The 12,153-nt window shown below is 54.8% G+C and overlaps 3 protein-coding genes across 3 annotated transcripts; 2 read left to right on the forward strand and 1 right to left on the reverse strand.

The window, feature by feature from the left end:
• Window positions 1-1,028: 1,028 nt before the first annotated feature.
• On the forward strand, window positions 1,029-1,535 carry PHYSODRAFT_284926 (hypothetical protein; the record flags this gene model as incomplete). The annotated part of the gene is made up of 1 exon (XM_009521431.1): window positions 1,029-1,535. A coding segment is annotated over exon 1 (379 nt), but the record flags the coding sequence as incomplete, so codon positions are not given.
• A 1,087-nt stretch (window positions 1,536-2,622) lies between these two features.
• Window positions 2,623-3,897, reverse strand: PHYSODRAFT_539550 (hypothetical protein). Its single transcript, XM_009521432.1, has one exon. The coding sequence runs from the start codon at window positions 3,646-3,648 to the stop codon at window positions 2,698-2,700; it is 951 nt and encodes a 316-aa protein (XP_009519727.1). The 5' UTR covers window positions 3,649-3,897; the 3' UTR covers window positions 2,623-2,697.
• Window positions 3,898-8,821: 4,924 nt separating this feature from the next.
• Window positions 8,822-9,394, forward strand: PHYSODRAFT_325556 (hypothetical protein; the record flags this gene model as incomplete). The annotated part of the gene is made up of 1 exon (XM_009521433.1): window positions 8,822-9,394. One exon carries the CDS (start codon window positions 8,822-8,824, stop codon window positions 9,392-9,394), a length of 573 nt encoding a protein of 190 aa, XP_009519728.1.
• Window positions 9,395-12,153: the final 2,759 nt, after the last annotated feature.

Below are 12,153 nucleotides of genomic sequence, written 5' to 3' on the forward strand. Positions count from 1 at the left end.
GTGATAGGTGGAGGATCCACTAAAAGCGCCTTGACGACGGGGCGGCTGCAGTGTACGGATACCCCGCCCAGTAACTGGGCTGAGCTGGGCCAGCCGAAGTTGGTGGTCGTGACGCGGTTTGCACAAGCGCGGCTAGACGTCTCTGCTCAAGGAGTGACTCGCCGCGCAAGTATCAGGCCCGCACACGAACGCGCGAAGCCTTCGTCGAAAGCAGCGGCACGGGCAGTGGATGGGTGGGCGGCTGCTCGCCTGCTGTTGGCGCCGCCAGCGCAAGAAGATCGCCGAAACGCTGGCAGTGCAGGCGGCGTTGGCCAGGCATTTGGTAGCATATCAACCATGCCGCCAGCAGAATGACATGCGTCCCGCAACACAGCGTCGCTTGCATGCATGAAAGCCAGCCCCACCAATGCCAGCCTGGTGGTGCGGCGCGGCACCGCTCTCAACTCGACTGTCGACGAAGCACCCTCGGCCGCGCGAGGTCGGGGCGCAATGCACCTCGATGGATGGGGCATTCTGAAGCCGCGGTCGCTCGGGCGGCGTCTCTCTCTCTATCAGATACTCTGATTCAGAGAGGTTGTGAGCAGTGAAGGGGGGCTTCTCGCTGAGATGGAGCAGCGGCACAGCTCCGCGAGACACCCACGCGGGACAGGGCCGCTCCGCGACGCCAAGCAGAACGAGACCTGCCACGGCCGCGTCGTCACGGGCGACAACTCGAGGCGCCGAGGGGATTGGTGCGCGCGCAGCGGCGCAGCCCGTCGTGATTATCTCGGGGAGGCACCGGCGGCGCGACGGCGCTCAAGATTGCGGTGCTCTTGGTGCTTGGAGGCCAACGAACGCGCGAAGTTGAAGCGGATTGGCTGGCGGTGATGGGTAACTTCACGGTTGTCCGCCCTCGCTGGCTCGGCGCGCGCGAGACGGGGCGGGGCTGCTCGGTCGCAGGAATTGCAGCGACTGACCCGCACCACCGACAGCCGCGCGCAAAGCGCAGCGAGGCCGGTGGTGGCTCACTTGTCAACTTCCCGTCTTCGGCACACTCACTCGTCCACCACAATGTCCACCGCCGCCATGACCGCCGCGCCTCTGACGGTGCCGCACCTGCAGCCGCTGTCGCCCGTGACGATGACGCCCACGCGCTCGTCCAAGGCCTCGGAGCCGCTGGCGCTCCTCGCCAAGATCGACCGCGTCGAGATCAACCACACCACGGAGCGCGACGGCGTCGTGTACTACGTGCTGGACGTGTTCCTCGAGCACTCCACGTCGCGCATCCCGACGCGCAAGACGACGCAGGCCTCCTCCGCCAGCGGCCGGCCCGACTACACGCTCCAGAAGCGCTTCAACGACTTCGCCGACCTGCGCCACCAGGTGTGGAGCTACGCGCAGCGCAAGCACGAGGAAGGCTGCACGTGCAAGTACTGCGACGCCTTCATGAGCTACATCGTGCACTCGATGTCGCAGCCGCGCTTGCTCGTCAAGATCGCCACGGGCGTGGACGCGCGCAAGAAGCTGATGGCGACGTTCTGCAACGAGTTCGTCGGCCTCACGCTAGGCGGCAGGTCGGTCGAGCCGCGGCCGCGCAACTTCGACTGCGACGGCTTCCTGGCCATCCCGTACCTGGTGGAGCGCTTCTTCCAGAAGCAGGAGGCGTAGACGGCGCCGTGTTGCCGGCTCAACTCGGCAGAGCAGCAGAGCTCGATACGACCGGCAGATCGTCCTCGTATCATACCGGTATTTATTTTCTAGATGATGTAGCAATGTAGTTATCGATCTTTAGACGACGTCCGCCAAGGATTAACATTATGAATGAAGCAACCTCACATTAGCAGCCAGTGTTCGTTCACACCGATCAGATAATTTGTTGTCAACTGCACGCCGGTCAAACTTGCGTTGATATGCCTGGAAGTTGAAGTTTTAGTCGATTCTACTGAGCTGTAGTAGCTTTTCAGATATTTTACTAAAACGGACCAAGATGCTTACTCATCGTGTTGCGATCGTTCGGAAGTGTGAAGTGTGAACGCTTTTGACCGTGCAGTGGTTCTAGCAAGACTTTGCGGTGCCATAGGTGGCGCTGGCGGGGTTGTGCTCGCATCGCAGCTCGACCAAGCACGACTGCAACTTGGCGAGGAGGCTTGGCGAGGAGGCACCGCGGTGGTATCGATAGCGTAGACTGTCGGGCGTCGCAGTCAGCTGCTGCCAAGGTTGTTCGTGGCATTAAAGTCCGTAGTTGTGTTTTGCTTCAGCGGCTCGTATTTCTTTGGTAGTTTACCGTAGATGCGTGAAGGCGCTACATTGAACTGATGCTGGCCCTACCGGTATCTGTACGATGCAGTGGCTCTGGCCCAGGATCCCCTCAAAAATTGTCATCAGCGTCAAAACAAGCTAGCGGTTCGCCAATGAGTGTACATACAGTAGAGAGATCCTTAACGTGGACCTTCCTTTCCATTGGTCAGGTTATATGCGTGCATTTGATATTTTTGCGATCAATATCAGCTGCAACGGAAGCCAGTTTGGGTCGGAACTCTTTGCAGGGTTACGATAAGTACGCTAATAACTCCGTGCCTCCTTCAATGTCCATATTTACTAACAAGCTAACCCAGTCGTGTTCATCTGATCAAGACACGAATTATGCGGATCAAATCAATTTGTGGTTAAACTTCACGACTACTCTGCGTTGCTGGGCACGCCGGCAGTGGTGCCTTCTTACAACTTCGAGAACGAGTGGTGTTCCAGCGCAGCGGAAATCTTCCGCGAGAGGCGGAATCCGTCAGGATGCTGGTGCGTTTTTCCCTTTAGCGCCAGGTCCGCGAGCATTTGGCCGATCACGGGCGTCATCTTGGCCCCGTGGCCACTAAAGCCGGCACCTACGACAATTTTCTTCGTTGCAGACCCACCGGACGGGACTTGGAGGAAGTCGATAAGGAAGTTGGCGTCCTCCGTCATCGTGTACATGCAGTGATCCACATGGTTGGGCGCGCTCGAGTCAACCTGCGAAAAGTTGTCCGCGACGAAATCTTGTAGGTCTTCTTGCTCGGGTGCAGGCTGAACCACGCCCTGACGCGCGTCCGGGTTGACGTCGGGGCCATCGTGGCGGCAAATTTTGACTCCTTCCTCGGGGCTCATCATGGGCAAGCCGTACATCTCCGGGTACCCGTACTTGAGAAACACGGGGAACTTGTCCGGGGTGTACAGCTCGTGCTTGCACCTCCAGTACGTCCCGAACGTTGCGATCGGCTGCAGCTTGACCTTGTCCACGTCCGACCGCTTCAGCACCTTATTCGTCCATGCGCCTGCCGTGACAATGCACTGGTGGCCACGGACTTGCGTCCCATCGGCCAAGGTGACGACTGCAAGGGTAGCCCCATCCGCCTGCTGCTCACCGACGATGTCTGTGACTGGGCTGCGTTCACGAATGCTCGCGCCCAGTCCCTGGGCCAATTTCTGCATCGTGGCCATCGCCAGCGTCGGGTTCAGCACCCCTGCCAGCGGGTTGTACACCGCGTGGCTGTTGTCGGGCAACGAGAAGCCGGGGAAGCGTTGGTTGACTTGGTCTCCGGTCAGCGACTCGAACGGCACGTCGTACTTCTTCAGAGTCTTCTCAACGAGGACGATGTCGTCCAGCCGCCCGAAGGCGAAGTCCAGCTCGCCGGTCATGCGGATGAGCTCCACGCCGGACTCTCTCTCGATCTCACGCCACAGCTGCAGCGACGTCAGACACAGCTCCGTGTACGTGTCGCTCGGGTAGGCCACGCGGAAGATGCGACTGCTGCCGTGGCTCGAGCCCTTGCCGTGCAGCAGCTCGAACTGCTCCAGCAGCAGCACGCGCTTGCCTGCTTTCGCGGCGTAGTAGGCGGCCGCGCTGCCTATGAGGCCGGCGCCGACCACCACAACGTCGTACACTGGAGTCGCCATCAGGACGCAAATCGGGGAATGACAGGAGCTTAGCTGGTCAGTGCTGAGGCGCTAGACACTAGCGAAATGTATGCTGCTCGAAGTTGGCAGACGGCTTCAACCAGACTTGCTAATACAATCCGAAGATGACGCGCAAGAGCGGATAGGAATCCTATCATTGGATGACCTTTTACAGTAATCTGCTTGCTCAGCGCCTTATACATGTACTTTTTGAGAAAGCATGTTTCCCGAAATGTACCACACTTAGGGAGATGTATTGTTTTAGTGAACGGTGGAGTCCCACTGGACCTGTAAATTACGATTCCACCAATCAGCTCTCGTAAAGCGGGAAGATATCCGGGCCTAGCTTCAAGGATGCGCGGGAACGATACAGTAGTCGAGTCAACGTGCAAGGAGACCGATTGTCCCAGCGCAGCTACCTACATGTAACGAAGCTGTAAGAGCTACAGATCTCCGCGAGGTAGATAGATACACGTGGAGCTCTGTCTCGCAGTGATTTCGTCTCCACTGGGGACTCTCCAGGCAAGTCAGTGACCGCATTGGGGAAACAAGCTGCACTTTACGAGATTTACGAGAGTTGACTGCGGCCAGGCTGCGTGTACTCCGTACTACAGTGGCTAAGTCAGTACATTTGATCAATAGGGCTGTTTACACAATCCTTTCATAATATATAAACCTGATGTGTCTTATAAATATCAGGTGTTCGCTGAGGAAGGAGATTACTGTACTTACTGTAAGACCAGGTGAAGTTGATGAGGAAAAGCTGATGGGATGACCTCCGAGTTGTACCTAGAGGCCAGGGGGTGGAATGCACAAATCCAGCAGAATCAACGTCTGCGTTATGAGGTGATCGACACTATTAGGGGCGGGATTTTTTTCCTCTATGCATTGACCCCGATGCCGGTGGCATCGGCGTGATACCAACGCGCGAGTCGTAAGAATATGAGTTAGTGAGTTGAGGACAATGTCGGCTCTCCGGCCACTACGCTGCTCAAACGCAGAGTCCAACTAGAGGGAGCAGGCACTTTGGCGAGAGTAGGAGCTAGGGCAGAGGCGTAGATAGAGACCGGCTTAGGGAAGGAGCGTTCCTAGACAGCCGACAACCTCGGACAGGTCTGTGGACCTGCTCCTACGCCTATCATCCGAACATGTAAACATGCAAGAACGAGGACCCTTCCTGTTTACGCTTGACACCGTCCACTCGGTCGGGGCGTCACCGATAGACACCTCGCACCCGCGCGGTTACTAACCGCGCTCCCAGCCACTCTAGACGCTACAGCAACCCATCTTGACTCACTCCGTAACTACTCGGGCCGTACCTTGCAATTGCTCGCACGCTCCGCCGACGTCCCACGCAGTATAGGACCACCGCCGCAGAACAGAATGCTGAGAGACCTCTTGTGTTGTTGGGAAGGGCCGGCACTCCTGCCGCAGAACCCCTCGCGTAGTAGATTAGCTGCTTAACTTAGACTCTTCTCGTCCAAATCGCAACTGGGAGGTGGAGCGGTCGGCCGCACGTTCCAGAGCTCCCCTGGCTAAGCCTATACTAAAACCTAGACTACTGCGCGATCAAGGGGACCCTCACCCGTCGCGGCCTTCCATCCGCTCGTTTTGGATCCAATGTCGCCTCTCCTTGCTCCCATAGTCTTCATCTGCTTCTCTCCGCCGTGTCCTCTCTCCACGGCGATCTTCCACGGCCGCCGTCGACACTTCCAGCAACTTCAATAGCGTTGGTGACTGCAGCATCTCCCGTCACCAGCCGCTCCGCCCTTGTCACCGAACACCATGCTGTGCGCCACACCGTGCACACCACGGTCACACTGCTTGCCGCTATCGTCGAACTCGTGCTTCTCCCGACCCAAGAACACGGGTTGCCTACAACAATATGTAGGAGTCCCAAGGGAGTACATACTGCTAGCACTAATTACAACATGTATCACAGCGTGCATTGAACGTTACATGTATCGGAGACGTAGCATTTGAAGACGCTGGCCCACTAGTTATTTTTCTCCAAATTTCACTTACCTAACAGTAAGTACATGCTATTTTCTCTTAGCTTTATTATTAAAATAATGTCGACTGAATGCATTTATTTACATCGCAATATGCAAGTTCATGCGTTGTCGACGGTACTCCCATTTTATAACTGTATCGTTTTCAAGCGCAGCTGAATGGTCTTCTAATACAAGACAGTGAAAAGGCAAAAAATATCGAATCGGGAACTTGGGCTGAATGGATTGCGAAATAACTTTCAGTCGATTCGGTAAGTTTAGCTGCATGACCTTGCCGTCGGCACATGAAAAATATTTTAATGTTTTAAAAATCGTGCATGACAACGATAAATCGGATAGATCATCTACGTCAAGGTCCGTGCTGAGAACCTTACACTTCAAATACACAGTCAGTACTTACTTAAAAACTTTCTTTAGTAGGTCCAGAGCTCTCGTTGGTGCCATTGCCTGGGCCATTCATGCAGAGGAGGCGCGCTAGTTAAAGCGCATACCAGCGCAGTGGAAGCAGGGTTGTTAAAAATAACTCTTTTTCAAGGAAAAGTCTCGGGCATTAAGAGAAGACATCTTCGTCTTCTATTTTGTGCCTTGAGCAGCCTACCTCTTCCGGATGGTGGTGGTGCATAACGAAGACCTCTTAAACCTAAGGGCTCTGAGTTTGCTTTTCGAGGCAGTCTGGTGAGTTAATTACCCGAGTTACAGCTTGGAAGACATAGCGGTCGTATTAGCTAAGTGACAGCACTGGATCCACAATTCAAAAACAAAACAAGCTTGGAATACTTGAAACGAGTAACATTTGTTCACGCAACGATATTTCGGCTATGGCGCAACTTCTTCTTTTTAAAACGTAAAGTAACATAGAAAACTGAAGAAAAGAACGCTAAACATCCCCAAGTGTAAATAACATAAATACACCCTATTCATGCGTGGAGATTCTTGCGGCTATCACGGGTATTTCACTCCCAGCTAATGCACTGATTGTGAACTTGGGTAATCTATGAAAACTTTCCTCGATTAATTACTAATCGAATTCAATAGCAAAAATACTCGTCGTTTCTCGTTTCCTCGTGCTGTTGTGGCGTAAGTGAATCGAAATCTTCATATTCTTTCGTTCTTAATAATAGGACACAATGACTCAATAAATTTTATTTTGATCACTACAAGAATGCACGACTTCTATGATGTTTTCTTATATACTTGGCGATTTGTGGAGAGAAAAAAACAATAGAAGCCGTGCATTGACTGACCTGTGTTGACGAAACGCGGTAGGTTTGGCATGAATTTTTACATTCAATCGTTGCTTGGGATCTGTGGTGCCCGAAAAACTACGGAAATATTTGAAGATGAAGCATCCGAAACGATATGTATTGAAGTGAAGCATCAAGGCAGTTCCAGGGTAAAAGAAATTGGACGACTTGTCTGCTTCCAAGCGAACATTTAATGCATTGATCTTTGGAAAGTGTAACTTGCCGCAATCTGCAGAAAATAGTGGTTTCTGCAGCGTGGCGCTCCGCTGTTTGTATTGCAAATACCAAGCGAGCTTGCAACATGACATTGTAATGTACTATTGGCATAGTAATATTAATATCTGGAATACAGTTCGGTCATCACTGGGTTGGAGATGAAGCACGCTTGAAACCCTCATTTGAGGGAAATTTGATGATGATGAGGCTCAGAACCTCTATTGAGTTACTATAACAGCTAAGACGTCTGTGAAGTCTCGGTCTTCTACCACGACTCGCTCATGTTTTCCTCCTCGCTGTCTCATCGAGCTGGTTCGATACTTTCGGCGCAAGGAATCTTGAGTCCGTTGGTCAAGTCCGGAGTTAGTTGGGTGCGCGACCGGATGGTAGGCGGCTCGGTGAGAATTGTTCGCTCAGACGCAGCCTTCTTTGAGGGGAATTTTGGAAAGTAGTACGCCGACATCTTATCGGTTGTCCCATTGCCAACCAGCACCTCCGGCAGCCAAAATTTACAAAGGTCTCAACACGGCGGAGGACGACAGATCTGCTGCGACAACTCGGTATTCGCCGAGTTCAACTCTGTCGAAAAAAAATAAGCAAAGCATGATAGACCGCCGAAAAAAAAGCAGTTCGTCCTACAAAATTGGTATCAGCCATTGACAGCTTTGGGGCTCTGAACAAAGCTTGAGCCGAATACGAATACCTGTAGCTCCTGCTCACGGAGTCTTGATGGTACTTGCTTAGCTCGGATACTGCTGCCGCCGCTTTCAGGCATTGCATTAAGCTCGAGGCAATCCTGACGCTCTTTCGGCTGTTGCGATGTTGACAGCAGGAGCAGAGGTCCGACATTCATTGTCCGACTTAACGGACACCATGGCCAAAAATGGCCAACGTGGCGCCCCCCGCTTGAAACCGCCTCGTCTTAGGTCATGTAGCGTCCACGTTGGTTGTCAGTGGCACACAACACTCACCGCATTACTTTGAGAAACGTCCGGCCTCGGCGGAGCCTGGTGCGTCCAGCTTCGAGCTGCAGCGGCATATTGCGACCGCCCTGGGTCATGCCGGTGTTGTGCCGTTCCCATCGAGCTCGCTCGGAGACACGAGGGAACTGGGCGGATATGGCCGGACCCAGGGCTTCCGGCGCCTATCCTGAATATTCGTGCTTGGAGGTGATGGCGGGTGCCGCGTGCAGAGAACGCGAAAATGGCGCCCAGCCGCTTTGCCCATACGGCGCTCGGGTGGTCGGGCGCTGCTACACACGCGTAAAAATTACGCGCTGGGTATAAATACTTGGCAGACCACATGCTGGGCTTGGGGCTTGCCTCCGTTCCTGGGGCTGAACCGAGCTTCAGTTTCCAATTTGCCACTCGTGCGCCAAGGCTGCAGCCTCCGGCGTGTCCGTCGCTGCCGCAACGCGCCACCATTTAACATCGTCCTCACATCATGGTGCACTTCTGGGAACGCGCGTGGGCGCCGCCGCTCACACCGGTGTGTCTGACCCCGCACCGCTCGTCCAGCGCCGTGGAGCCCATTGGCGTGCTGGAGAAAATCGACCACGTAGAGATCACCAACTTCGCCGAGATCGGCGGCGTCGTCTACTACTACCTGCACGTCTACTTGAAGCACCACACGAACCGGATCCCGACCAATAAGCGACTGGAGGCGGCGCGGCGAGACGAACCCGACTACACCATCCAGAAGCGCTTCAACGACTTTGCCAACCTGCGCTACCAGGTCTGGAGCTACGCGCAGCGCCAGCACGACGGCGGCGCGGCGTGCAAGTACTGCAGCAAGAACATGGACTTCCTCGTCACGAGTTTTTCGCAGCCGCGGTTGTTCATCAAGCTGTTCGTCAAGAGCAAGAAAACTCGCAGTCGGCTGCTGGCAAAGGGCATCAACAAGTACATCGAACTGGCCATCGGCGGGAAGCAGGAGCCGCGCCAGCGCTACTACACGTGCGACGGCTATATGACGATCCCTGCGCTGGTGGAGCGGTTCCTCCGCGACGAATCATGAGCGGAGCAGCCTGCACACCACTTCCCGACGGTGCGACTGCGACGTAAACTCGCTGTCCGTCGACGACACTGAAGACCCCGCGAGCTGCCACGACCCTGCCTAGGCAAATTAACTTAAGTGTTGTTTGTAGAATATAATAGTGTAAGTACGCCAACAGGGGCCGGCAGCACGCGATCGCAGGAGCGCAGGTAGCGAAGTTTTTTTAACGTTGTAATTGCATGGCGGGTGGTGGCGTGTGGCGTCAGCAGTAACAGCGCTGTGCATTGATGTGTGCATTGATGTGTGCATTGATGTGCTGTGTACTTGAATTGCGAGCGATCCGTAGATGATGCCTCGATGGTCCGGTCATTGGGGCAAATGCATTGATGTGTGCATTGATGTGCTGTGAGCACTTCAGTAAGTACATGTATAGGACATTACCTTGTTTTATTTCTATTTTATTTTTATGCGGTTAACGCCGATTGCACTCAGGGCCAGCCAGCCCCGCATACTAGATACCTTTCCCTCTACGTACCCGGCGGCTACGGCTGTCCTAGTCTGCTGTCTGTACGCTACTTGCTATGAACCTATTGCCCACGATATCGATCACAGTGCAGCCTGGATAGTGTTATCTTGACATCAGCAGTATGGCCCCGTGTACATGCCAAAGAGATTTGCGTGTAGTGCACCCAATGCGCTGTAGAACACCCGCATAGCTGGAATCAGCACTTGCTGGCTTTAAAGAAGTTAAACCTAGTATTGGGCGCTTTCTCGAGATCGAAAACGAAATTCGCTATTGTCGTATACCTCCACCGTCAGGGTCGAGTACGCTGGGACTGTTTGGAAAGAAGGGGCCTACACGGGGTCGAAGGTGACTGGGTGTTTAGACGAGTGAAAGCTTCAACTAAAGATAACGTTGTAGTTGTTACAAAAGCTTTCTTTGTGGTTGTTGTTGTTCACAAGAGAGGGAAGATTTACGACTGAATCTACAAGCCGAGGGGCCCTCGATCCTAAGGTCAATACCTCTCCTTGCGCTTCTCGGAGTTGCAGGTGTACCCTTCGTCCTTGGGCACGACAACCCCTCCGCATTCACACCATATTCCGTTGTTTCGTACGCACGACACCCGTCCTCGAGCGGGGATGGAGACGTCCACGGACCTCCAAGAGTCCCACCTCACACGCGCGTCGCGCCATCATTTCCGGCAGCAACTCGAGTACCTCACAATCGGTACCCCTCGTAGGATGTAGCCATTTCGGCACTCCAGCCGACACGCGAGTCCGCCGCCCCGATGCCTGGCACGGGGTCGGTATACCCCGGCACGGGACATCCTCCCCGACCGCACGTTCGTCGTCCTCGACGGACCTCCGGGTGACGGGCGAGCTCGAGTCGTAGGAGAGCCGATCGTTCCTCGGCAGCACGCAATTCGGCAGAGATAGCCGCATGAGCACGAGGAGGAGCTTCTTCATCGATGGTCACTTCAACGCCGTCCACGGCGTCAGTATAGGTAGCTTGGTCTTCTGCAGCGTCACCGCCTCGCAGTTGTTGCAGGCTCTCCTTCTCCGAACGTTCGCGTTCAGCAGCCCTCGCTCGCAGGTCCTTGAGCCCGCGAATGATCATGCCCGTAGGCGAGAATTCGTCGGCGTCCTTCTGGTTGTCGCAGCCACGCCAAATGTGAGTCACGACGCCCGCAGTCACTATCAGCACGGTCACAGGGGGTCCGTACGGCGTCCACTCGAGGACGTAGTTCGCGGCATTAAGCGTTATCTTCTCCACCGGAAAGCCTCCTCCTGCTTTGGAGGCGCGTATTCTCTCCAAGCTGCAGCAACTGAAACAACTCGGACAACTGTCAGCCTCCTCACCGCAAAGTGTGTTCCCAGGCGATCGCTTCGGTCATATTTCACGAGGTCAATTCCGTCAGAGTCTCGCGCACTTAAACCTCTTGGTCGTCCAGGGCACGGGAGGACTTGGGAGGACGCGAAGGATAGGCACGAGGTGGCGAGGCGGGGTTGGACCCCTCCCCGACTGCGCCGAGACGGTCACCCTCAGATTCCGAGTCGTCGTTCAGCAGCTCTGCCATCGACAGCGCGCAGATAGTCTGCGAGTGCAGCCTCGATAGTCCGTCGACGTGCCCCATGGCCGTCCCCGGCTTATGGTACACCTTGAACCGCAATGGAGACAGTTCCATCGCCCAGCGTGCCAGCTTGGCATTGCTGGTGCGGTTTCCCTCACTAAACACCCAGGTGAGTGCCTTGTGGTCCGTGTAGAGATCAAACTCGTTCCTGTCCAGGTAACACCTGAATTTGCGTGTCGCCCACACAATTCCCCAACACTCAATCTCTGAAGCTCCGTTCTGCTTGTGGATCCAGTTGCGTTCCGAGCCGACGAGCAGTTTGCTCGCGTAGGCGACCACACGCTCACGGCCGTCCACAGTCTGCATCAGGCAGGCTCCCACCGCGAGGTGAGAGGAGTCGACGTAGAGTTTGAAGCGTTTTGAGAAATCAGGGTAGACTAGGATCGGCGGTTCAACGAGACGCCTCTTCACTTGCAGGAAAGCAGCCTCGCAGTCGTCGTTCCACGCGAAGTCCACGCCCTTCACCTTCAAGCGTTCAATAGGAGCAGAAATAGCCGCGTAACCAGGAATATAGCGTCTGAAGTAGCTAGTGAGTCCCAAAAATGCTCGAACGGAGTGCAAGTCGTGCGGTCTGGCCACGTTCATCACGGCCTTGACCTTCTCCGGGTTCGGCAGGATGCCGGACGGCGTGATGATGTGTCCCAGGAA

The sequence above is a fragment of the Phytophthora sojae genome (genome assembly GCF_000149755.1).
Source record: "Phytophthora sojae unplaced genomic scaffold PHYSOscaffold_2, whole genome shotgun sequence".
Classification (NCBI taxonomy): Eukaryota; Oomycota; class Peronosporomycetes; order Peronosporales; family Peronosporaceae; genus Phytophthora; species Phytophthora sojae.

Bases quoted from the DNA above. Each gene is read 5' to 3' on its own strand.
- PHYSODRAFT_539550 (XM_009521432.1), bottom strand. From the start codon at position 3,648: ATGACCGGCGAGCTGGACTTCGCCTTCGGGCGGCTGGACGACATCGTC.